Genomic DNA, 26,566 nt, shown 5'->3' with positions numbered 1-26,566 from the left:
CCTATAAAACCCAGCATTTTCTAAACTTACTTGAGAAAATCCCTGGGTGGCTCAGCGGTTTAGCACCTGCCTTCGGCCCAGGGCATGATCCTGGAGTTCCGGGGTTGAGTCCCAGTCAGGCTCCCTGCATGGAGCCTGCTTCTCCCTCTGCCTGTGTCTCTGGCCCTCTCTCTGTGTCTTTCATGAATAAATAAATAAAATCTTAAAAAAAAAAAAAAAAAAAACTTACTTGACCACTGAGCCCTTTTTTCTGTTAACACCTACTAATATCTTCTGGTCACCCTAAATCAAAGTATAGCCAGAAAGATTTCAAAACAAAGGGAAGCATTATTACAGCCCCACAGGTTTGGGCCAGGGCAATGACAGGACTAGGAGTCACGTAGAGCAAAGAAGGTAGGTTGGATGGAAATTTTGAGAAAGTGAGGGATGAGGATTCTCTGGAGAGGAAATACCTACTTTCATTTCTGCTTTGGTTAATGACCTTGTGAATTTTCAAATTGAAGGAGTAACTGCAGTCTCCCTACAAAACTCAAAGGGTGTATCTAGTATTGGAGAAGTGAATGGGGAGGAAAGGAAGTCAAGGGCATGAAACATGGGACAAAAAAGTCAGTTGGGCTGACTGGTTTCCCCTAAATTCAGGACTGCAAAATTCATATGGATGGCCTTCTTCATTATGCCTGGCAATCGTACTTGGTTCTAGTTGGTTTACCTTTCCACTCCCTAAGGTTCCTATTTCTCTAGTCTCCTCAAACCTCACAGATCCTTCTCTACCTTATCAACAGCCCTGCCTCCTGCTTAACTAAAAATGTAAATTATCCCACTCAAATTCCTACTCAATCTTTCTACCACCTGACTTGCATCCATGTATCTTTTCCCTTTCCCTCCACTAAAAATTGAAAAAACCTGTTCTACCAAGACAAGCTACTCCATCCTTCCCGTTGGTTCTGAACACTGTCTTCTCTAAGTCTCCTCAAAACACTAGCATCTTCTATTTTCTAAATTTCAACTGGATTATCTTCATCTGTATAAAAGATGATGTTAGCTTTTTTTTTTTTTTAAAGAAAGATTTGATCAATTTGAGAGAGAGAGAGAGAGAGAGAAAGAACACCCATGAGCAGGGGGGAGGGACAGAGGAAGGAGAAGCAGGCTCTCTGCTGAGCAGAGAGCCCAATGGTTCTATCCCAGGACCCCGGGATCATTACCTGAGCCAAAGACATCAGCCAGGCGCCCCCATTAGCCCTCATCCTTAAAAACACTTCCATGATTTCCCTTTCCAGCTGCTGCTCTGCTCTCTATTTCTCTGCTGTCAATGAAAAACTTCTTGAAAAACCCATCCCCATGTTTTACCCCCCAAACCACTGCACTTTGGTTCTGCTCCATCCGCTCCCACCGCGGATGTGGTAAGGCTGCTCTCTTCAGTATGAATTTCCGGAGACCAAATCCAAGCTCACTCATCTGCCCTCACTTGACTTCAGCTCTAAGTGGCAGCACAGCAGACTCCTTCCTTGAAATATTACCCTCCTCTAGTGTTTCTGTGATTCACTGTTTTCCTCCCACATTCCAGTACCTTCTTTCAGCTGCTCTGGCTTCTCCAGGACCTACAAGGCTCAGTTCTGGGGTTTCTCTTGTCTATAATTTAGTCCTTGGTGACATGAGCCAGTGCCAGGCCTAGAATACAGTCCTGTGTATGCTTATGACTCCTCAGTTGACTTGAGCACAGACCTTTCCTCTGAGCCCCAAATGCACAGAGCACCTCTAACTCTCGCTATTGCGGGCCTCTTACTCTCTAGTGTTGCAGTTCACCACAGATGTCAAGCTCTTTCTCCTCACGTACCGTTCTCCCCACCTAGCACATCCCCCTCTCTCCATGTGGCTGCCATCTTCTCATCCTTCAGTCTCAGCTTGAATGTTATCACCTTATTTAGAATAAACAACCGTCTCTCCCCATCTCTGTTCCTTCGTGTTCCCTCTAGGGTACTTAAAAATTGTCATTGCTTCAAACTCTCCAATGCCTTTCCAGTGACTATTGTTCCTTACCTCCTCACCACGCCCTTATACACTATTCCACCCATTTGCCTTCTTTAGTTCCTGGCACACTTCAAACTTCTTTCTGCCCCTGCACAAGCTCTCTGCCTGGAATCCACTCACCGATTTTTGTGTGTCATTCAGGTTTGATCTTAAATGTACTCCACCAGCCTTCTCCACCCACTCAGTCTAAGCAGTCACCTGGACACTCTACCCAGCACCCTATTCTACTTCTTTGCCTAGCACCTGGTGACCATGTCCTTGATGGTTTGCTTATCATCTATCTCCTATATAAGCCACGTGGAAGCAGTGACACTGTCTTGTTCATCAGACTCCTCAGCTCCCAGAACAGTGTCTGACACGAACCAGATGCTTGATCCCTGTTTGTTGAAAGAAACAATTAACTGAACCATTGTATGGACCTTACTACCTTGTTCTGACGTCATCTACTCTTTTCTGTATCAAAGATTTTCTCCATCATTCTTTTTCCCTTGTAGACCTCAATGGTCCCTGCCTTTCTCTCAAGTTAGTATTTTCTCTACATCCCATTTTTAAAAGCATATTTCGCACTGTCTCCACTTCATCACCTTCTAATCACTCAACCCAATGTATGGCAACCCAACCGCTTGCCATCTCAACCATTTTACTGGAACTGCTTTCAATGTGGCCACCTGATGTTCATTTGCCAAACCCGTTGACTTTTATTATTATTCATGTTACGTGATGACTGACCTCTCCAAAGCAGTGACACTGGTGACTGTTTTGTCCTTCTTGAGACTTACCCCTCTCTTAGTTTCTGCAATAGTCTAGTGCCTGATGTTTAATACACCTTTGTTGAACTAACAAATGTCTTTTTGTTTTCTTTCTACCTCTTTCACCCTTCTTAGTATCTTTTGCTGCTTTTCCTCCTCTGCCCACCCCTTAAATATGCAGGCTCCTCAATGTTCAGTCCTTTTCTTTTAAAATTGATACGGACAGTATGTGAATCAGCTAATGTTTTGAGTGCTTATCTACTTTTCTAAGCACTTTACACATACACCTCATTTAATCCTAACAAGCTAGGAGATAAGAACTCACTATCCACTATCTGTTCAGTATTTATCATGTGTCAAGTACTACATTAAGTGCTTTATATGCATCACTGCATTAATCTTTGCTATATTCCTTTGAACTGTTAGCAATCTCTCTTTTTTAAAAGATTTTATTTATTCATGAGAGACAGAGAAAGAGAGGCAGAGACACTGGCAAAGGGAGAAGCAGACTCCATGCAGGGAGCCCGATGCGGAACTCGATCCCGGAACTCCGGGATCACACCTTGAGCCAAAGGCAGATGCTCAACTGCTGAACCACCCAGGCGTCCCAAGCTGTTAGCAATCTCATTGCACGAAACAGATTTGTCAACTCTCCCAAGGTCCCAGTGCACTAATGGGCAGAACCAGATTTGAATTTTGACACTCTTAGTTCTACAGTATATATACTGCATATTGTATACTTAAACTGTATGCTACCTACCTGCCTATATCCTTCTCCTCAGCTGATGTCACTCAATTCGCCCAGTTTCAACTACCACCTACGACTTACCAAAGACTTGCAAATGTTTTTGGCTTTATCCTCCTTTCGGAATCACAGACTGATTTTTTTTTTTTTTTAAGATTTTATTTATTTATTCATGAGAGAGACACAGAGAGAGAGAGAGGCAGAGACACAGGCAGAGGGAGAAGCAGGCTCCATGCAAGGAGCCTGATGTGGGACTCGATCCAGGGTCTCCAGGATCACACCCTGGGCTGCAGGCAGTGCTAAACCTCTGCGCCACGGGGCTGCCCCACAGACCGATTTTTAACCACCTACTAGAAGATTTCACCAGTATTTTTACTAGAACATCAATTTTGACAGAGCCAAACTTGAACACAAACACCATATTCCCCACAAACTCCCTTTTTCCTACATCCCAATTTGGTGGCTGGCATCACATTCCAGCAGGTCATTCAAACTGGAATGCTCAGAGGTCTTCTGAGTACGTCTTCTCTAGTGCCACACAGCCAAGGTCACCAAGCTCTATCAAGTCTACCTCCAAAAAAAGCACATGTTCCCTCTTCCTCAAAACCCGGGCATAAATTTAGCTCAAGTATGCATTCGCAGGCTTGGATTATCGCACTAGCCCTGGAACAGCAAACGATTCACTTCCCCTCCAGCCCTGCTCTCCCTTTTCAAGCAATTTTCTGTACTACTAGGAGAATTACTTTGCTAAAATTAGCTTAGAAACTTTTGATGACTTCCTACTGCCCTGAAAAATCAAATCTGAGTTTCTTCCTTAGCATGGCATAAAAAGGCCACTACAACTACAATCTGGTCTAGAATCTTGTTTTAGGACTAATTTCTCACGACCACCATTCAAGCACCCTACCCACTCTACTCTTCACTAGTCCCCAAAGAGGCAGTATACATTCTTTTCTCCTGTGTCCTTGCAGATCTATTCCTTCTACCCAGAACACCCTTTCTCCCTTCTCTGCTTAACAAACTGCCCTTCATCCTTTTAAGGCCAGCTCAAACATTACGCTTCTGTGAAAATGTCCAGAATTTTTCCAGCAGAGACAGTATCCTATGATGAGTGCTATCCTACTCCAAGCTTAACAATAAATGGGTGCTCAATTATGGTGCTCTTGTTGAGCATCTTAACTTAGTGTCAGAAAACTTATGGGAAAACCTCCTACACTTAACAAAGCATCTGACTGAACAAAAGATTCAGATATTAAATACAGATCTATTCCTTCTACCCAGAACACCCTTTCTCCCTTCTCTGCTTAACAAACTGCCCTTCATCCTTTTAAGGCCAGCTCAAACATTACGCTTCTGTGAAAATGTCCAGAATTTTTCCAGCAGAGACAGTATCCTATGATGAGTGCTATCCTACTCCAAGCTTAACAATAAATGGGTGCTCAATTATGGTGCTCTTGTTGAGCATCTTAACTTAGTGTCAGAAAACTTATGGGAAAACCTCCTACACTTAACAAAGCATCTGACTGAACAAAAGATTCAGATATTAAATACCTTCCAGTCTTTGGGATCAAGTGTTTTCAACATGGGAAACTCTTCTAATTGCAATTCTTCATCTTCTGATTCCTCTGATAACTCTTTCTTATCCTCCAGTTCCTGAAAAGAGGCAGAAGCATTTCTGTTTCTCCTCTTAACAAAAGCTTCAAACCATCTTCCCACAGGTTCAACTTGACAGAGTGTTGAGGCTGTGATTGAAAGCGTTAAGAGAGGCTTCAATGTATTGCATGGAATAAATCTATTTCAAGGCAATATAAGATTAAAACAGAGACAGCATCAGAATATAATTTAAAGACCATCAACTAAGGAAATAATTACACTACAAGGATACCTGAGATAGTGCAGGTTTGGTTCTAGACCACCACAAAAATGCAAATACTGCAAAAAAAAAGGTGAATCTAATATATTTTTTGGTTTCCCAGTGCATACAAAAAATTATGTTTTACACTAGATTGTGGTCTATTAAGAATCCAATAGTATTACGTGTAAAGAAAACAACGTATATACCTTAATTTTAAAATACTTCATTGCTAAATAACGGTAACCACCATCTGAGCTGTCAGGGAGTCATAATCACTGATCTCAGATCACCACAACAGTGTTGAAAAATTTAAAAGCCTCTATTACCAAAATGTGACAGAGACACAGAGTAAACAAACACTGCTGGAAAAGTTGTGCGGATAGACTTGCTCCACACAGGACTGCCACAAACCTTCAATTTGTTTAAAAAAAAAAAAAAAAAAAAAAAAAAGGCAGTATCATCCAAGCACAATAAAGTGCCATAAAACAAGGAATGCCTGCAATCCAGTAAACATGAGGGCTAGCAATAATCATTTCCTAGTATTTACAGAATATTCAATCAACCTCTTCCAGTTATCAGACAAATATTCAGCAATATCAACAATGAATCAAAACTTTCCTGAGAATGTAAGAGGAAGGTGAGGAACAGGGAAGAAATGCTGCCAACTGCTTTACTTTCAAATCAATAATTGTTAAAAAAAAAAAAAAACAAACAAACAAATGATAAACTGTCCTAAAAAACTATCATCAAAAAAAAAAAAAAAAAAGGTTTTCTGAAAACAAGTCAAAATACCTTAATTAAAACCTCGAATTCAGGTAGCTTTTAAAAATGTTAAGAATTTGCTAGCAATGGTTTGTCCTGGAAGACAGCTCTCCAAGCAGCTCATGAGGATCTACTAAGACAGCGACGCTACAGTGAAACTCGCTCTAGATGTGAAGTGAGCAGCTCTGGATTTCGTCTAGGTCTGACACTCGGGGGCTGTGGAGAATGAGCCAGAGATGTACTGCAAAACCAGAACGGTATCTATCTTGCATGGTTCCGTGTTAGACTGAGTGACAAACCACACTTTGAAAACCACAAAGTGTCCTATCAGAGCAAGGCGTCCTCGTCATTCCTGAGAAGCAGGGATAAATCACTGTACGTGCGTGTATGAGCAGTTCAAAAAAAGGGTAATCTGAGTCAGGAAAGGAAAACAACCCCCCAACACCACTTTGATTTCATGGGTCCGTATGACTGCAAAAAGCTTCCCTGTGTCCAGCAGTCAGCAACTCCGATCCAAGTCTCCCCTTGTACCCGATGCCCACAGCTTTCTAAAAATAAAAATAACTGATTTTTTCGTGCTTTAGTTGCTTGGGAAATTAAGCGTTCCTGTCCCCTACGGAGGAGAGGATTCAACACAGAGTTCGAGGAGCGCTGGCTGCGCAGCACGCGCCGGGGCTCTAAGAGCCTCCTCTCCGGAGCTTTCCCTTCGGGCGGACGCGGACTCCGGCTTCGGCGGGCGGACGCCGCGCACACCCCGCCCCGGGGCCGGCTGTCTGCGCGGCGCGGGTCACTACGGGGCCGCGGGAGGCCGACACGCACCGACCCAACGGCTCCCGCAGCAGCGCGGCCGCGACCTGTCCACGCCGAGGGGCCGCGGGGAGCGGCGTCCGAGTCCTGACACTTGGGGAAACAAAGCCGCCGCGAGCGCGGGGCCGGAGCACGGTGCGCAGCGGCCGAGCAGCGGGGGCCCGGGCAGCCTGCCGCCCCGGCGCCGACACGCTCAGGGGCCTCCTTGGGGGCCGCGGGCTCCGCTGCCGACCCGGGAGTCAGCAGCCGCCACGCGGGGACGACGCCCCCTCCCTCCCTCCGTTCAGCCGGGGCAGGATTTCTCCACCGCCCGCTGCGAAGAGGCCCCGGCGTCCCGGCCCCACGCGCCGGCCGCTCGTCGCCGGGGCCGCGCAGGCGGAGGACGGCGGCAAGGGCGGCCGCGGCGGGACGGAGCGGGGCTGGGCGGGCACGTACCCGAGGTCAGAGCGTGGCTGATGGCGGTGCCCTGGCCGTCCGCGGCGCTCGGCAGGAGCAGCATGATGGCGCCGCGGCCCGGGCGCAGGGCGCTTGGCGTCCTCTCCGGCTCTACCTCTCCGTCCGAGCCTCGCGCCCTGGCTCCGCGACGCCCGGGAGCCGGCGCATGGAGACGACCGACAACTACTTCCGGGATGGACCTTTCGCGGTGCGGCGGCCGAAGCCACCCCCGCACGCCGCGCCAACGTGGGCGGCAGCCCGGTCCGGCCGCTGTCTCGGTCCGGCTGGGGACCAACGCTCACAAAACAAAGGTTCCTAGACGCCTCCGTTCCGCGGCGAAAAGGAGTCTTCTCCACCACCAGGGGCTATACCCGTGAAGCAGGATTTTCCCAAGCGGCTCTTAAAATATTATTTTTAAATCACTCAGTTAGCCCGAACCTAACCGATGATTTTTCCAGTAGCTCTACTCCTAAGAATAGAAAATGAAAGGATATGTACAAATTAGTGTTGAGAATTATTGTACTCTACATCTGTGGAGAATTTTGTACCTACATCTGTAATGTCTTTGCATCTACCTAAGTAATGTCAACTAAGGACGCCTGGGTGGCCCAGTGGTTGAGCATATGCCTTCGTGATGCCCAGGGCGTGACCCCAATGTCCTGGGATCGAGTCCCACGTCGGGTTCCCCACAGGGAGCTTGCTTCTCTGCCTGTGTCTCTGCCTCTGTCTCGTGAGTAAATAAAATCTTAAAAAAAAAGTCAACTAATGTTTGTTGCGATATTACTAAGTTATTTACCTGTGTTGTCTCATCTAAACCTCATAACATTTAGTGAAAATCACCTCCTCACTGTTAAGATTCTATTCTAAAGCCGGCAATCTTTTTTTACTCTGCTTTAAAAGCAGGAAGTTTTTTGTTTTTCCCAAGATATTACCAATTATAGGGCCCTGGAACTTAGTTGTTTAATGTAAAAATCAGTTGTACTCCTACTATAATTCCTTCTGGGTGGGGATCCCTGGGTGGCGCAGCGGTTTGGCGCCTGCCTTTGGCCCAGGGCGTGATCCTGGAGACCCGGGGTCGAATCCCACGTCGGGCTCCCGGTGCATGGAGCCTGCTTCTCCCTCTGCCTGTGTCTGCCTCTCTCTCTCTCTCTGACTATCATAAATAAAAAAACAAAAAAAATTAATTCCTTCTGGGATTGAGGTCAAACACAAGAACTAGCAAAAGGGAACCAGTAGATGAAGAGTCACCCCTCTCTCCACCGCCACCAGCCACGTAGCAATACCTGGAATAGGTTGAGCAAAATCAGAGAATCCGTGTGTTACAGAATACCAGATGTTAAGAGCTTTATTCTCTAGAAATGATATTTTCACTGTTAAATAAGTCGAATTGGCCCGCTGTCTACCACATGATGAAAATGTCACTTCAAATTCGACATTTCTAAAAAAGATTGAGAGACAGAGAGAGAGAGAGAGAGAGGCAGAGACGCAGGCAGAGGGAGAAGCAGGCTCCATGCAGGGAGCCCAACGTGGGGCTTGATCCCAAGTCTCCAGGATCACACCCTGGGCGGAAGGCAGACACTAAACTGCTGAGCTACCCGGGCTGCCCCAAAATCAACATTTCAAAAAGTAAGTTAATTATCTCCCCCTAAACCACCTCCTGACCCTTTTCTTTATTAATATAACCGCTTATGAAAAAAAAAATCTTTAAGAGGCACCTGGGTGGCTCAGTTGGTTAAGCATCTGCTTATCGCTCAGGTCATTATCTGAGGGTCCTGGGACCCGGCCCCAGGTTGGGCTCAATGCTCAGTGGTGAGTCTACTTCTCCCTCCCGCCTCTCCTTCCCTTGCTCATGCTCTGTCAAATAAAATCTTAAAAAAAGAAAAAAGAAAAAAAAATAAAACAGGAAATAGCCTGACTCCACTTTAATTTTTTCTCACTCCTACCCCATCCTTTTTTTTTTTTTTTTCACACCTACACATCTGTTCTTACAGTTTCTCTAAGGTCATATGGGATTTTTCAAAATTGTGGTAAAAAACACATAGCATGAAATTCACATCCTAACCATTTTTTAGTGTACAGTTTAGCGTTAAATACATTCATTTTGTTGTGCAACCAATTGTCAGAATTCTTTTCAACTTGCAAAACTGAAACTCTAGACTCATTAAATAACAACTTCCCATTTTGGCCTCCCTGCAGGCTCTGGCAACCACCATTTTAACTTGTCTCTAAGAATTGTTTTCTTTTTAAATATTTTATTTATTGAGAGAGCATAGTATGCGCACACAAGCAGGGCGAGGGGCAGAAGTGGCAGCAGCAGACTCCCCGCTGGCTGAGCCGGGAGCAGGGCGAGGGGCTCCATCCCGGGACCTTGAGATCATGACCTGAGCCAAAGGCAGCCACCCAGGTGCCCTGCTCTAAGAATCTGACTACTCTAGGTACCTCATAGAAGTGGAATCACTTGCAAGACGCTGTCTTTTCGTGACTGGCTAATTACCTGGTATAATATCTTTACAATTGTACTATGTGTCCGAATTTCTTTCCTTTTTTTTTAAGATTTTTTTTACTCATTTATGATAGACATAGAGAGAGAGAGAGAGAGAGAGACAGAGAGACAGAGAGACAAGAGGAGGGAGAAGCAGACTCCATGCAGGGAGCCCGACGCAGGACTCGATCCCAAGATTCCAGGATCGCGCTCCCGGCCAAAGGCAGGCGCCAAACCGCTGAGCCACCCAGGGATCCCAATTACTTTTTTTTTAATTTTTTAAATTTTTATTTATTTATGATAGAGAGGGAGAGAGAGAGAGAGAGAGAGAGAGAGAGAGAGAGAGAGAGAGGCAGAGACATAGGCAGAGGGAGAAGCAGGCTCCATGCACCAGGAGCCCAACGTGGGACTCGATCCCGAGTCTCCAGGATCGCGCCCTGCGCCAAAGGCAGGCGCTAAACCGCTGCGCCACCCAGGGATCCCTACTTTCCTTTTTAAGGCCAAATACTATCTCACGGTATGTACACTTTCCTTACCCGTTCATCTGCCTATTGGGTTGCTTTCACCTTTTGGCTATTGTAATGCTGCTACGAAAATGGAGATATAAATTTTTTTTTTTTTTTTGAGACCTGGCTTTTGTTCTTTGGAGTATATCCAGAGCTGAAATTGCTAGATCATAGGGTAATTTATATTTTTAATTTTTTTTTTTTTGAGGAACTGCCATACTACTTTCCAGTTATATCTCTTTTTATTCTCACCAACAGTAGGGAGGGGTTTCTTTTCTTCACATCCTCCCCAACACTTATTTCCTTTCTCCTCCCCCCCTCCCCCCTCCCCCCCTTTTTTCGTAGTAGCCATTCTATTGGGTGTAAGGCGGTATTTCCCGGTTTGGATTTGCATTTCCCAGTGGCTGGTGCTGTTGAGTATCTTTTTCACGTGCTTGCTGGCTATTGTATTTTTTTTTAAGATTTTATTTATTTATTCATGACAGAGGGAGAGAGAGGCAGAGACAGGCAGAGGGAGAAGCAGGCTCCCTGCAGGGAGCCCGACACAGAACTTGATCCTAGGTCTCCAGGATCACACCCCGGGCTGAAGGCGGCGCTAAACCGCTGCGCCACCCAGGCTGCCCTGTATTTTTTTTTTTTTTTTTTTTTTTAAGATTTATTTATTCATGAGAGAGACACAGAGAGGCAGAGACACAGGCAGAGGGAGAAGCAGGCTCCCTACTGGGAGTCCGACGTGCAGTCGGATCCCGGGACCCTAGGGTCACGCCCTGGGCCAAAGGCAGGCGCCAAACCGCTGAGCCACTCAGGGATCCCCTATTGTATATCTTCTTTGGAGAGATGTTTGAGTCCATTGCCCATTTCTAGTTATTTTTTCAAGATTTTATTTACGTATTTGAGAGTGAGCAGGGGAGGAGCAGCGGGAGACCAGGCGATTTCATGCTGAGTGCCTAGCTCATGCGAGACCCCACCCTGGGGCCCTGAGAGCATAACCTAAGCCAAAATCCAGAGTCCAAGGCTCAACCCGCGGGGCCACCCTGGCGCCCCCAACGCCCCTTTTTAAAAATGGGGCTGTCTGGGGATCCCCGGGTGGCGCAGCGGTTTAGCGCTGCCTTCAGCCCAGGGCGTGATCCTGGAGACTCAGGATCGAGTCCCATGTCGGGCTCCCTGCATGGAGCCTGCTTCTCCCTCTGCCTGTGTCTCTGCCTCTCTCTCTGTGTATCATAAATAAATAAAATCCTTTTAAAAAACGAGGCTGTCTCTTGTTGAATTGGTTTTTCATATATCCAAGATATTAATCCCTTATGGGATTTATGACGTGCGGATACTTCCTCTCACCTGCAGGTCACAGTTTCACTCTATTCGCTGTCAGGCTTTTCATTTCCAAACTTACAGTTGTTTCCTAACTACTCACTTCTGTTCATCACCTGATTTTTTTAAAAGAAAATTATATCATTTATTATTTGTCATTCATTCATTCATTCATTCATTCAGTCAGTCAGTCAGTCATTCCTGAGAGACACAGGGAGAGGCAGAGACCCAGGCAGGGGGAGAAGCAGGCCCCCGCGGGGAGCCCGACGTGGGGCCCGATCCCGAGACCCCGGGGCCCCGACCCGAGCCGCGGGCAGGCGCTCGACCGCCGAGGCCCCCGGCGTCCCTAACTTCATTCCAACGCTGCGCTCTGCCGCAGCTGCCCTGTACCTGAGGACGGGCCTCCCCGCTCCTGACAGGACGTCCAAAATTCCAGACTGTTCACCGCCTGCCCACGCGGACAGCGAACTAACGAGAGCTTCCGCTCCCCTCGCGGCTCCGCCACTCGCTGCGCAGCCCGCGCGCCACAGGCTGAGTTACGGTAACGTCCGGGTGAGGTAAGGGCGGCCCGGGGCGCGGAGCGGTCACCCCAGGCGCCCCGCAAGGCAACGGCTAGACGCGGCGTTGAACGCGGGGACGCGGCCGGGCGGGTCTCGGAAGCTGGAGCCCGGGCCCGCGCCGCTCGAGGCCGGGGCCCACCCGCGTGCCCCACACCGAGCAGTCGCCCCACGGCGCCCACACGCGCAGGACGCGGGCGCCTGGCGTCCGGCCACCCGCTTCCGGTTGTCGTGCGCAGACCAAAACGGTTCCCCGAGCCCGGCTTACTTCCGGCCCGGAAGGGAAGGAGCGGCGCCACCGGAAGCGGCCGAGGTGCTGTGTAATCCCCGCGGAGCCCAGGCCCTCGGAGCTCCGAAAATGCCGGATTACCTCGGTGCGGATCAGCGCAAAACCAAAGAGGACGAGAAGGACGACAAGCCCATCCGAGGTCAGTGGACACAGGCCGGCGCCCGCGGGCCCGGGAGGGGGGCGCGTGCGGGGCGGGCGCTGCGTCCCTGCGGCCGCCGCCCCAGCCCGCCTGCCTCCCGCGCGCCCCCCGTGCGGCCCCGCGTTGCGCTCCGCCCCGCCGCCGTGGCCGCCGGGGCTTTGGGGGCCTTGGGGGCCTTGGGGGCCTTGGGGCCTCGCGGGCCTCGCCGGTCCTCGCTTCCCCGCTGGCGGCGCTCGGTCCCCGCGTCCCCGCCCCCCGCCCCAGGGCACCGCGCGCCGCCCCGGCGCAGCCCGGACCCTGACACGTTGTTTTCTTTAAAACCAAAACAGAACCGTCCTTTGACCGGCTCGTATTCGAACAGGTCAAAACACTTAGGGCGTGAAACGCAGAACACTGAGAAGTGCCTCGTCCTCGGCCCCGGCCAACCATTACAACCGGTGCTGCCATTTTGCGTAGATCTCTCTAGACCTTGTCTGTGCGTCTACAAGCGCTTGTTTTATTTATTTTTACATACATGTAGCATACTGTACGTCTTGCTCCCCCCTCCCCTCAATCTTAGGGCGTCTTAGGGATAAGCTCATACCGTTATAAAGTCAGTGATGTCTGCCTGCCTGCATCTGCATACTTTCCCACTTCATTGGATGAGCAGTAGAATAGATCTGATTAGTCCTCTCGGGGCGCCAGGGTGGCTCAGTCTGTTAAGTATCTGCCTTCGCCCCGGGTCCTGATCTCACACTCCCTGCTCTGTGGGGAGCCGGCCTCTCCCTCTGCGCCTCCCTCTGCTTGCGAGCGCGCTCTCCTTCTGTCAAATAAATAAAATCCTTAAAAAAAAACAAAAACAAAAAAAACAACCGCTTGTTGATGCACATGTATATTTCTTCCACAATGATGGCCATTCCAGAGCAATGAGTAACTTTGTTCCTATTACTTTTTTTTTAAAAAAGATTTTATTTATTTATGAGAGAGAGGCAGAGACACAGGCAGAGGGAGGAGCAGACTCCATGCAGGGAGCTCGACGTGGGACTCGATCCGGGTCTCCAGGGTCTCGCCCTGGGCTGAAGGCGGGTTAAACCGCTGAGCCACCCAGGCTGCCCTGTTCCTATAACTTTTACCGCAGGCACAAACACAAGCTTTGGAGTAGATTTTATTTATTTATTTATTTTTAAAAATTTTTATTTATTTATGATAGTCACACAGGGAGAGAGAGAGAGAGAGGCAGAGACATAGGCAGAGGGCTCCATGCACCGGGAGCCTGACGTGGGATTCGATCCCGGGTCTCCAGGATCGCGCCCTGGGCCAAAGGCAGGCGCCAAACCGCTGCGCCACCCAGGGATCCCTGGAGTAGATTTTAGAGGTGGAGTTGTCATTTTGATATTGGGAAATTACTCTCTGGCACTTCTGCCAACAGTGCAGGAGATCATGCACACCAAGCCCCCCCCCCCCCCCCCATTTCTTCCCCTTTTAGTCTCTGATTGATTGATTTTATTCATTCATGAGAGACAGAGAGAGGCAGTCACAGGTAGAGGGAGAAGCAGGCTCCCTATGGGGAGCCCAATTCAGGATTCCATCCCACTGAGCCACTCTAGCATCCCTATGTTACACACTTTGTAAAAATCTGCCTTGACCAAATTAGGTAAAAGTTCCTTGAGTCCAGAAACTTTTTGTTGGTTTTATTTAAATTGTTACAACTTTGCATACTTTTTGTCACTCAATAAATGCAATTTAAATTGAACAGAAAATAACTGTCATCTTTAATTTCCTCTTTTTGAAACTAATATATTCATTCTCTTATTTTAGCTCTGGATGAGGGAGATATTGCCTTGCTGAAAACTTATGTAAGTCCTTTCATTGTCTACCAAATATAGATGTTTTATGTTGAAATAAGAACTGTTGTTGATATTATCCTTCCAAAATAATTCAAGGACAGTGTCTAGCAGATTATAATAATCCTTCCTGAAAGAAGTTAGGTATCACACTTTCTCTCTAGATTAGATCAGAGAGTAAATATTCCTGCATGTTAAAGCTTGTACATGTGGTAATATATTGAAGAATATTTGAAATAGTTTTCACAAGTGTTTACTACATTTAAAATGTATATAACTGAACTAGATCTGAAATGGAAAGGTTTTTTTTTTTTTTTTTTTTTTTTTTTTTTTTTTTAAAGATTTTATTTATTTATTCATGATAGTTACACAGAGAGAGACAGAGAGGCAGAGACACAGGCAGAGGGAGAAGCAGGCTCCATGCAGGGAGCCCGACGTGGGATTCGATCCCAGGCCTCCAGGATCGCGCCCCGGGCCAAAGGCAGGCGCCAAACCGCTGCGCCACCCAGGGATCCCTGAAATGGAAAGTTTTAATGCATAGAAATGAGCTTGTAGTTGTGGTTAATTTCAGGCATGATTTTCATTTGTTAGTTTGCATAATAATGGAGTGTTGTCTGGGGGGAAAATACTGGTTTAGAAATACCTATGAAAGATAAGCTCAAAAAAATAGAAAGATAAGCTCTCTCTATTTCCACTTCACAAGGGTTAGGTCAATAATAGCTATTAAAATTGTAACTTAAAAGTTTCTGTCTGCAGTGTAACAAATTGTTGTCTTAATGTTCTAATTAAAGTGATCTTTATTTCCTAGGGTCAAAGCACTTACTCTAGGCAGATAAAGCAAGTTGAAGATGACATTCAACAGCTTCTCAAGAAAATTAATGAGCTCACTGGTATGTATTTCTTTATTTTTATCTCCTGTCTTTAAATGTCATGTGTTAATTATATCAAAATAGTTTAAATACAAATGTTACTCTTTCATGAATTGCAGATTTAAAAAATTATTATCCTTCCTCTCTGTTAAGAAAGTAGATCTCCTTTAATAATTTTTCACTACCTCTTAAAACCAAATTCAGTGTTTAAGTAGTTAAGCAACATCATCCTTTATTTATTTATGTATGTATGTGTTTATTTATTTATCTATTTATTTTCCAACATCATCCTTTAAACAAGTAATGTTTATGTTGGTCAGAACCATGTTCGGTAAACTAATAAACAAGTAAAAATTTCTTAGTGAATAAAAATGTGGTCTCACATGGTATTGCTTGAAGTATGTGGGCTGTTGCTTAGCCGTTGGAAACTTTTCTACTTAGTAATTTGAGTGGTGAAGTTTTATAGTTGACCTGCACAAATTTTTCAGATATGGTGTTGAATTTTGGCTTGTGGCTACTTTAGGGTGGTGGTTTTCAAATGGGGTGATTTTGTCGAGTGCCAAGCTTCCTTCAGGACATTTGGCAATGCTAGAGATACTCTTGATTCTCATGACTTGAGGGGGAGGTGGTGCTGGTGGTATCTGGTGGCTAGCGGCCCGTGATGTTCCTATATGAAAATGCACAGGACAACTCCCACAACAAATTATTCAGTTCAAAATGTCAGTAGTGCTGAGGTTAAGAAAGCTTGCTTGCAGGTGATGCATTATGTTCTGGTGAATTTTGTTACCTTTTTTTTATGTTTTATGTAGGTATTAAAGAATCTGATACTGGCCTGGCCCCACCAGCACTCTGGGATTTGGCTGCAGATAAGCAAACACTGCAGAGTGAACAGCCTTTGCAGGTTGCGAGGTATGGATAGCATGCTGGACATTTATTTTTATCTATACTTCCAAGCACTTTTTAGATCTAGGATATAATGCAATAGTTCATAAAAACGTTTTATTCCAAATACTTTTTATTTATTTTTATTTTTATTTTTATTTTTAATTAATTAATTAATTTATTTATTTTTATTCCAAATTCTAACTACATAAAGATTTCTACAGAATTATCAGGGATTAAATTTTATGCCTTCGACAATTATTCAAGAAGTAGGTGAAGACATAATCATATGAAAGATTCAGATGGTACAAAAAGATGAGATGAAAATAGCTAAACCTCCCTTCGCATTTTCACTGTCCTATTGCCCTTTCCTCAGCTGTAACTGGAAATAGTTTGGTCCTCTTAGTCCTTCCTTGTATCTTCATATGTATATTTATGTGCAAAGGAGCATATCCTGATATTTTTTTAAGGACTTCTTTTTCTTGTTTCTCTTGTTTTTAAAAAATTACTCATCTGTAGATTTTGATTTTCAGTTTGTTACTTTACATGGTGCTACCTGAATGTTTATGTTAAATGTTTCTCTGTGTGTGCATATACTTCTGTAGTGTAGCTTATTAGCAGTGGAATTGTGAGATCAAAGGCATTTATGGTTTTGAAAATCTGGAAAGAGGTGGTTTGACCAGTTTACACTCCTTAATATGAGGTTTTGAGGCAAATGCCTGTTTGCCTGATTAGTATAAGATACATGATATTCTGTTTTTATGCTTTTACCATTTGGGGGTAAAGAAATCTCATTTTAATTTGCATCTTCTGATTGCTAGTATGACAGCTTCTTATACTTACTAAACATTTGTATTTCTGTGTCCGTTCATGTTTTGTTCTATTGGGTTGTTTCTTGTGAATTTTTAGGAGCACTTTTATATATTGTATATATTAATCTTTTTTCAATATGTTACAAATATCTTTTCCCATTCTGTCATTTGACTTTTCACTTCTCAGTACCTTTTGTTGTATTAATGTTTAAAATATTTAGGAGGTTAATAAAATACATGAATATTTTCATTATTAATTTTGGTTTTGATTGTTGCTCAAGAAGGCTTAATTGGCCCGATCCAAGATTATAATCTCCTGTGTTTTATTCTAATCATTGAAAATTTTGTTTCAGTTTTACGTCTTTACTATAGCTAAAAATTAGTTTTCCTTTCCTCTTTTCCTTCTATCCTCACTCCCTTTTTTCTGTCTCTCCTTTGCACTTACTGGTTTATTTTTAAGTTTCATCGTGGTTTTATTTATTTTTTATTTTTTTATTTTATTTTATTTTATTTTATTTTTTTCATCGTGGTTTTAAAGAATTAAATAATTCTAGGGCAGTAGCTGTCTTTCCCAATTCCTCTTCCCGGAAGACACCTATTTTCAAAATTTTTAACTGGTTATTTGGTTTCTAACTTCATGATTCTTACACAATTCTTGTATATTGTAGGTTACATCTTTTTTTCTTTTTAATTTTAGGTATTTTCTGTTGGCTTGAGGATTTTGTTTTGTTTCCTCTGCCTTCCTCCCAAAGACATACCTTTCCCATCCCTACATCCTCCTAATATAATTACATTAAAATTTTGGTTAGAGCAGTAGTCATTGTTTTTGTTGTAACTGTGGCTAAGTAATGCTGTTCACAAAGAGGCAAGTAGTAAAACTGTGATTACTTTTTCTTTCTTGTACCACTTTCTGTTTTCCTTGTCATAATTGTCTTATTTTCTCGTTTGCCTATGTATGTAAAAACTATTGGGTTGTTTTCTATGTATGTAAAAACTCAATCCTCCAGTTTTTCCTGATTGTCTAAATTGCTCTTCAGATGCGTTAGGTCCATCAGGTTTTTTCTCATGTATGCTTCAGGTGCATCAGCTGTGCCACAGGTTCTCTCAGGTCCATCTTCCTGAAGAAGTCTTTCCCAGCACCTGCCGACCCACTTCGGTTTGCACTGTGGCCTATTGCACCTGCTACATCACAACCATCCTGGAGCTTTCTTTGCCTCTCTCCTGTTGCTTGCATAGGAGTTTCTCTTTTTGGTTTACTTACACTCGCATTAGGTGAGCTCTATTCTTTGGAGCTCCCTGAAAGAGGTGAGTTGGGAGGCAGTATTTTGAGACCACATATGTCTGAAAATATCTCAGCTGGTATAAAGTTCCTTCTTCTTCAGAACTTTGAAGACATCATTGAATTGTCTTCCACCTCCCGGTGTTTTTGGTCTGAAGCTGTTCTGATTCCCATTTCTCTATATGTGACTTGTGCTTCATCTGAATGTTGTAATGTCTCCTTGCTCTCATTCTGAAACTTCATGATGACATGCCTCAGTATTGGTCTATTTTCATCCAGGGTACTGGGCTTCAGTGTCCTTCACTGTGGCAGGTTTTTTGGAAATTATTTAATTATTTCTTTCCATTTTCTTGTTTCTCTATCCCAGACTTACAAGCTTTTGGGCCCTTTTGATATCTCTGCTAGTATGCTAGTCTTTTCCTCTGTGTGTGTGTGTGTGTGTTTCTCTTTTTGTCTTACTGTTTGTGAGATTTTCTTCACTTTAAGTCCTCTTTTTTTTCCTTCCTGTATTTCTTCCCAAGTTTTTAATTTCTAAGAGCTCTTTATTCTTTCAATACATGTGTTTTGTTGTTTTTCTGAATGTCCTCTATTTTTGAATCATGGTTGTAATATGTTCTCATCTCTAAGGAAATTAATGATAACTGCAAAGTTTCTACTTCATCCAAGATGCTTTTTTCCCCTTTGCTTGTTTGATGTCCATCTTTTGTGCTAGATCTGGTAATCGTACATTGGGATTTGGTTTTAGTGGGAGACTTAAAAGCTGAGAGAAACTAGATTCCTTAGTGAGGCATGTCAGTCGTAAGCTTCACTATAGCTTATGTGATTGGATATTTACTTGGGGAGCCTTCAGTGTCAGTATCTTTAGATCTTTTCATTTGGATGGTCATTTTTCCCAGAGAAGGTTTCAGTCTCCTATAGTATCTAATGTCTAATGTTTGGGAAGAACAGTGAACTAGAGGGCTAGTGAATTTTGGCAACGGGTTCACTTATACTCACCCTTGCCCTCTCCTCTCCCCACTCTCCTCATTTTCAGTAGTTACACCACCACCATCCCACCCGACCCCAGCATTGTTTGATACTTTTGTTTTATTCTCTTCAGATCATTTTCATCACCCCCAAAAGAAACCCCATACCCATTAGCCATCCCTATTCCCCTCTCCCTTCACCCCTAGTAACTATGAATCTCCTGTCTATGGGTTTGCCTATCTTGAACATTTCATGTAAATGGAGTCATACAGTATATGACCTTTTGTTTCTGGATTCTTCCACATAGCATAATGTTTTAGGATTCATGCTATAGCATGTATCAGGACGTAATTTCTTTTTAAAGCCATAAATATATGAGCCAAACTTTCCTGTTTCAATGTCTCATAATTTTTTGATGGAAACTAGACATTTTAAATAATGTAATATGTCAGCTCTGGAAATTAGATTTCTGTTTTCCCCAGGGTGTGTTATTGTTGCTGTTTTTCCTTTGAATTTTTTGTCAGCCTCTTAATAGCCACAACTGGTAATGCCACCTCACAGTTTGGATATTAAACAATTGCCACTGATAGTCACTAACAAATGCCCTGTTGGTAGGGGTGTTCACACAGGGTGAGCTCTGAGTCAGGCAATAAACAGAAGTCCTGAGAATGGAGCTCTTTGGTTAGCTGCCAGACAGGTCAAATAGTGACATGTCCCTTATGCTTGTGCTTTTGGGGAACCCCAAACCCATTCAGGTATCCCCATCCCCACCCTATCAGTAGCTGCTAGGTTACTGTTTTTCACGATTACCATGGTTGCAAGGCTGTTGGCTTTCAAGTCTATTGCAGAGCTGAGGAAAGAAGACGAGATACAGGCAAGCTGGAACACAGCTAGGCTCACTGTTCCTAAAGGGATGCAGCCATTTTTCTTGAATGCACATTCTTTGGATTGTTACCAGACTGTAATTAATTTCCAGAGTTCTGAAAATGATGACCTTGACTGTTTTACAAGATGACTATCTTCTTGGAAAATAAAATGCGGAGTAACTTAAGATACAGAGGAGTACTATCCTAGGAGAGGAATACAGTTATGAAAATCAAGAAATTAGAGAACTGTCTTAATGATGAAATATGTGGTTTAACTTAATTTTTTATAGAAAAGGATTTTTAACAGTGACCTAATTTCTGCAGTTCTGGTTTGTACCTGCTTGTTAGTATCCTGCTTGCCCAGGAGAGAATCTAGTTACTTGAATTCATTATTAGTGGTTTAGTTTCCTGACACTAATCAAGCCTTCTGTTGTGTTAGGTGTACAAAGATAATCAATGCTGATTCGGAGGACCCAAAGTACATTATAAACGTGAAGCAGTTTGCCAAGTTTGTGGTGGACCTCAGTGATCAAGTAGCACCTACGGACATTGAAGAAGGGATGAGAGTGGGGTGAGATTCTATTTGCAGTAAATACTTTCCTTTCATTTAAGATATGACGTCACAACACATCCTTGGCTTTCTTTTGAATGAATGAACTGGTTGCTGCAGAGTACCAAGAAGTACTCCCATAGAGCACTACTATTGAACATCCTTTCTTCTGCATCTGCTGCTTTGCCCTAACCCCACTAGGGCTTTTTGTGAATGGCTTTAATTTTTTTTAAGATTTTATTTTTTTAATTTTCAATTTGTGAATGGCTTTAAATGTCATATTCAAGTGTAGGACTTTAGAGTTGAGTTTGGCAGTCTATTTAAGGTAATGTGGTGTAAGCAGATGAAACACTTGCTCTGGGATAGTTAGGATTAAATAAGTTAATGCATATACAATACATGATAATTAGCCTAGTAAAGTTTTTGAGTACTTTGAGTGAGGATCTTTTTTATTACCTCCTTAGTGTGGACAGAAATAAGTATCAGATTCATATTCCGCTGCCTCCTAAGATTGACCCAACAGTTACCATGATGCAGGTAAGAAAAGAAAATATGGGAGGGAAAAGGAATGACATGACTATGAATACAGTTGCATCCATCTCAAAGAGTTTTAAAACTTTGACTAGTAAACTGTCAATATGTGGGCCTATACTGAAGAGTTACAAAAATGTTTTGAACAATATTTCAATGAGAAAGTTTTTAAATCAATCCTTTTTTTTTAACTGGTTTTTCTTTCACTTAGTGTTGTAACAAGTGATATTGCAAGTGGTTCTAGGACACTGGACAGTGTGTTCCATTTTTACTAAAATTCTTATTTGCCATGAGTCTGATTTTTCTTTTAGCGTATTGGGTCTGCTTTACTGCATAGAACATTTGAACTAGTATTCAAAAGCCTGTGGCTGTGTATTACACATTTTCATCTTTATCTTAGGTGGAGGAAAAACCTGATGTCACATACAGTGATGTGGGTGGCTGTAAGGAACAGATTGAGAAACTTCGAGAAGTAGTTGAAACCCCATTACTTCATGTAAGTAGCTAAGTCCGTGCATTAAATTGCCTGTTATTTGATAGCTTTAAAAATTTTATGTTTAGTGAAAATTTTTGAGGGGGTACAGGATAGAGAGGTGGTGAGCTGGTACATTCCAGAAGAGAGAAAGCAGAAGGATTGAGTGATCTGACCTATTCAGAAACAGAAAGATCTGCTATTTTGAGGGACAGAGGAGGTTGAGGTGGAACCTTTAGCAATATGCTAACTCTGTTATAAGTTATTATAGAAGAAACCATGTGTTTTAATGATACCAAGAGCAAATAGGCTTAAATGGAGTCAAATTCAGCTTGGGAGGATAATGAAAAACTAGGATATTAAACACCAGATAATACTTTTGTTTATTAAAACACTGTAATTTGTTTAAACTGGGGGGAAAATGTTTGTTAAGCCTGGATTGGAGAAATACCTTTAAAAGCTGTTCAGCATTGTGTATTGATAGGAGTCTAGTTTAGATCTCATGTCTTAGAATAAGTAAAATTCTTACTTAGATCAAGTATATAGGTTGTGGACTTAATTTTTATTTAAATATAATATTTATAGATATGATACAGAAGTAATTCTGTGTTTATTATACAGAAGTGATGACTGTAAAAATAATGTTTCCCATCACAGCCAGAGAGGTTTGTTAACCTCGGCATTGAGCCTCCCAAGGGTGTGCTGCTTTTTGGTCCGCCGGGTACAGGCAAGACACTCTGTGCTCGAGCAGTTGCTAACAGGACTGACGCTTGCTTCATTCGAGTTATTGGATCTGAACTTGTACAGAAGTACGTCGGTGAGGTAAAGTAAATTGACCAGAATCTAAGAATATGTAACCCTGTGAAAGATTTATCATGTGGAATAGCAGTTCCTCATTGAAGGATGGAGACAGGATTGGTGGATTGTGAGGAGTAGTTCAGAAGCCACCAGCCTTCCCTTGGTCATTGGAAACTACTGCCTGAAACTTTTAACCAGTATGCTCCTTCTTCAGAAAGATGACCTTTTCTACAGATTTGGTTTCTAAGACCCCAGAAATGTGGTGAATACATTCAAAAGTATACTTCCATTTCAGGGGCAGCATTTCATATTCTACTGAGAGAGAACATAATCGTCTTTGTATGTGCGAGGGTATATACACATCCATACATGTATACATACGTATTTTTTTGTTAAGTCTAGGACTATATCGCATCTGAAACATTAACGATTAATATACTTAGAATAAGAATTAGTAAAAGAGCTGCATTCTTCTATTCCTTGATCAAAACATACAAAGCAAATAGGTGATTAGAAATGCCAAGTGGTAAAATCAGATGCTTTCATTCATTTCAAGTTTAACTGAAGTGCCTTTATTCGACAGTATTCATTTGACCTCTTCAGGTCTTGATGTATTGGCTATTTAATAGGTACAGAATCATGAAATTAATCCTGTTTTTGAAGGTAGTGAGATTCTTCTGATGGAATAGGTAACTTGTTTCTTTTGAAAAAGTTTAGGTAATAATTGAGAATATTGTTAGGAACATTGAAAAGCTTCTTACCATATTTAAAAAATGTTTTAAACCAACTCTGAATTATTTTTCTCATTAGGGGGCTCGAATGGTTCGTGAGCTCTTTGAAATGGCCAGGACCAAAAAAGCCTGTCTTATCTTCTTTGATGAAATTGATGCTATTGGAGGTATGAGTGGTATTTTAGAGAACTGCTTTAGGATTGGTTTTTGTGAACATTCTAACGTAACATATGTAGAGTTCTCTTGGTAATCTTGTATAAAATTTTAATTCCAACTCTTCTATGGGCTCTGGCATGTCTGAGCTACAGATCTAATAAACAAGAGATACACTGTAAAGGAAAAAAATATAGAGCATTGCTATTTCTCAAGTCTTTATACTTTCCTAATTTCATTCACATGACAACATTTTTAACAACTCCTAACTTGGGATATAGCTCACATTTTAACAACTCCTAACTTGGGATATAGCTTCATTTACTATGTCATAAGAAAGCACTGGGGCGGGCATAACTTAGTTGATGGATTTTCATAAAGTATACATAAAATAAATGTCATTGTTGGCTTCATAGATTTGATGAAATACAGTATTAGCAGTGAGATCTAGACAGGTTATTCTAACTATGAGCCACTGTTCACTTGTCTTATAAAGAGAACAGTTCCTGCCTTGTTTATTTCATGGGTTTTTTAGGGGTTTAAAGTAATAGGGGCACCTGGGTGGCTCAGTTGGTTAATAAGCATCCAACTCTTGATCTCAGCTCAGGTCTTGATCTCAGGGTTATGAGTTCAAGCCTTGCATTGGGTTCCATGCTGGGTATGGAGCTTACTAAAAAAAAAAAAAATTGAGAGACTTTGAAAATTAAAGTGTTCTGTAGGCCTAGTAATAGTTTGAGAGTGATCTTTTTTTTTTTTTTTTTTAGGAGGGGAGGGGCAGAGGGAGAAGGAAGAGAATCTCAAGCAGGCTCCATGCCCAGCACTGAGTGTAATGCAGGGCTCAATCTCATGACCCTAAGATCATGATTTAAGCCAAAATCAAGAGTTGGACACTTAACTGTGACTGAGCTACCCAGGTCCTGAGAGTAATAATTCTTAATAACTCGAGAGATATCATATGTTCAGTTATTTAACAAACAAAAATGACTTGAAAACATGGTGCACCCTGTAAGGCTCTTTGAGGACTGCAGTTAGGTTACCTAGGGTCTTGTCTTTACACTGAATGGGTATTGTTGGGTTTGGAAATCTGTGATTAATGTCTCAGAGGGGCATAACGTGACCACAGTGTATCAGTTGTATGTTGTGACTCTGAAGTTATTTATATAGTATTTTTGGAATAAGCCTTCTGATGTCAGGATGCTCTGAAGCGGTGGTTTCCAAAGTAGATTGTGTATAAAGTAGTATTAGGGGCAGCCCGGGTGGCTCAGCGGTTTAGCGCCGCCTTCAGCCCAGGGCGTGATCCCTGCATGGAGCCTGCTTCTCCCTCTGCCTGTGTCTCTGCCTCTCTCTCTCTCTCTGTGTCTCTCACAAATAAATAAAATCTTTTAAAAAAAAAAAAAAGTAGTATTAGGGTACAGGAGGGAAACCTAGAATTTTTCTTTATACTTTTAATCTCATTTAAAAATTGTTTTTGTTTTATAATGTATGCAATACATTAATTACAATCATATGTAGTTATACAACCTAAAAATGAAATATGTATTTGGAGGCCTTTTGTTTGTTTTTTGCTGTTTTGGTTGAAATGAGAGATTGACATTAATGCTAAGGTCTGCATGTATTTATTCTGTTGCCTTATCCAGGTGTATATATCATGCTGAAAATGGAAGTGTTCTTGAGTGATTTAAAAAAATTCCTAAAAGAGGTTTAAAAAAAAAAACTTTAAAGGAGCCTCTGTTAAATAAATCTATGATGAGTCCTTTTGGAAGATGGACTTTCTAATTAGTTTTGTGTATAGTAGGCTGTTCTTACAGGATGTGCTTCAGAGTGAGCTGTTCCTGATGTGAGCTGAGGCGTACAGTACTTTGGAGTCCCACATAGTGCTCCTCCTGAGTGGACATGAAGAGCTTCTTTCCGTCTTCTCAGGGGCTCGTTTTGATGATGGTGCTGGAGGAGACAATGAAGTACAGAGGACGATGCTGGAACTGATCAATCAGCTGGATGGTTTTGATCCTCGAGGTAACATTAAAGTGCTGATGGCCACTAACAGACCTGATACTTTGGATCCTGCACTGATGAGGCCAGGGAGATTGGACAGGAAGATTGAATTTAGCTTACCTGATCTAGAGGTAAGAAAAGCATTTCATTTTAGAGAATTCAAGAATCCCTACTCTTGAAAATTTTTTTCCAATGATATTTTTCCACTTTAATATTTATCAATTTCACTTTTAGGGTCGGACTCACATTTTTAAGATTCATGCTCGTTCAATGAGTGTTGAAAGAGATATCAGATTTGAATTGTTAGCACGACTGTGTCCAAATAGCACTGGTAGGTGAAAAGGTCTTGTTATATTTGCTGGTATGTCTATTCAGGCTGCTTTAATAAGCCTGTTGTTTTCTTTTTGTTTGAAAGGTGCTGAGATTAGAAGCGTCTGCACAGAAGCTGGTATGTTTGCCATCAGAGCACGGCGAAAAATTGCTACTGAGAAGGATTTCTTGGAGGCTGTAAATAAGGTCATTAAGTCTTATGCCAAATTCAGCGCTACTCCCCGCTATATGACATACAACTGAGCCCTGAAGGCTTTCATGAAAACACTTTTCATTGGAATCCTAACTTAATTAAATAGACTTGTTAATAACCATTACACACACAAAAATAAAGTGTTTCAAAACTGGATGCTTTTTTCAGATGTCTTTTCTTTGTAGTACAATAGAAGGTGTTACCTGGTGTCGCTAGGGAGAAAAGCTTATTACAATGTATGCGGTGTTTTGATCCACTACCATTTAAGGGTCCCATATCATGAAGTGCTTGTTCAGACCACGTACATTCTAGGCATCTGCTGGCTGAGTGCTGATTGTATCTTCCCATGTGCCCAGTGAGGTGGACCTAATGCATCTTGGTAGAAGGCACACAAAAACTTTCCTACTTCTCACACTTGTAGCAGAGCTGGGATTCAAGTCCCAGTCTGTCAGCTCCACTCCTGTGTTCCTCACCTTCATGCTCTTCCGCCCCCCATCAAAACAGCTCATCTAGGCACAGGACCATGTGTGTCGATGCTTTTTAAAATTTTTTTCTTACCACATTTAAAGTGGAAGAAGCATCTATTATTAGGTTTTACTATGTCATTTGAGTTGATTTCAAATTAATCAAGAAGAATTAGTGACTTTAATGACCAGC

At 42.8% G+C, this 26,566-nt stretch overlaps 2 protein-coding genes across 4 annotated transcripts in view; one reads left to right on the top strand and one right to left on the bottom strand.

The window, feature by feature from the left end:
* Positions 1-12,234, bottom strand: part of DNAJC2 (DnaJ heat shock protein family (Hsp40) member C2) — a 39,724-nt gene extending 27,490 nt beyond the window's left edge. Inside the window, exons 1-3 of one of the 3 annotated variants that reach the window (XM_025449565.3) lie at positions 12,068-12,234; positions 7,382-7,850; positions 5,074-5,264 (exon numbers count right to left, since the gene is read on the bottom strand). In XM_025449565.3, coding sequence (XP_025305350.1) covers positions 5,074-5,264; positions 7,382-7,445 — 255 coding nt within the window. In that variant the 5' untranslated portion in view covers positions 7,446-7,850; positions 12,068-12,234. Of the gene's footprint in view, positions 1-5,073; positions 5,265-7,381; positions 8,134-12,067 lie in introns of those variants that run through there. The other 2 variants (XM_049096737.1, XM_025449566.3) reach the window with 2 other exon arrangements.
* Positions 12,235-12,463: 229 nt separating this feature from the next.
* PSMC2 (proteasome 26S subunit, ATPase 2) lies at positions 12,464-26,065 on the top strand. Its single transcript, XM_025449568.3, has 12 exons — positions 12,464-12,662; positions 14,460-14,497; positions 15,294-15,375; positions 16,164-16,263; positions 20,599-20,730; positions 21,174-21,246; positions 21,641-21,736; positions 22,370-22,534; positions 23,321-23,408; positions 25,315-25,517; positions 25,621-25,717; positions 25,802-26,065. Exons 1-12 carry the CDS (start codon positions 12,593-12,595, stop codon positions 25,957-25,959), a joined length of 1,302 nt encoding a protein of 433 aa, XP_025305353.1. The 5' UTR covers positions 12,464-12,592; the 3' UTR covers positions 25,960-26,065.
* Positions 26,066-26,566: the final 501 nt, after the last annotated feature.

Source organism: Canis lupus, chromosome 18 (genome assembly GCF_003254725.2).
Source record: "Canis lupus dingo isolate Sandy chromosome 18, ASM325472v2, whole genome shotgun sequence".
NCBI classification, from domain to species: domain Eukaryota; kingdom Metazoa; phylum Chordata; class Mammalia; order Carnivora; family Canidae; genus Canis; species Canis lupus.
Note: the sequence above shows the minus strand (reverse complement) of the source record. Positions and strands in the feature narration are given on the sequence as shown.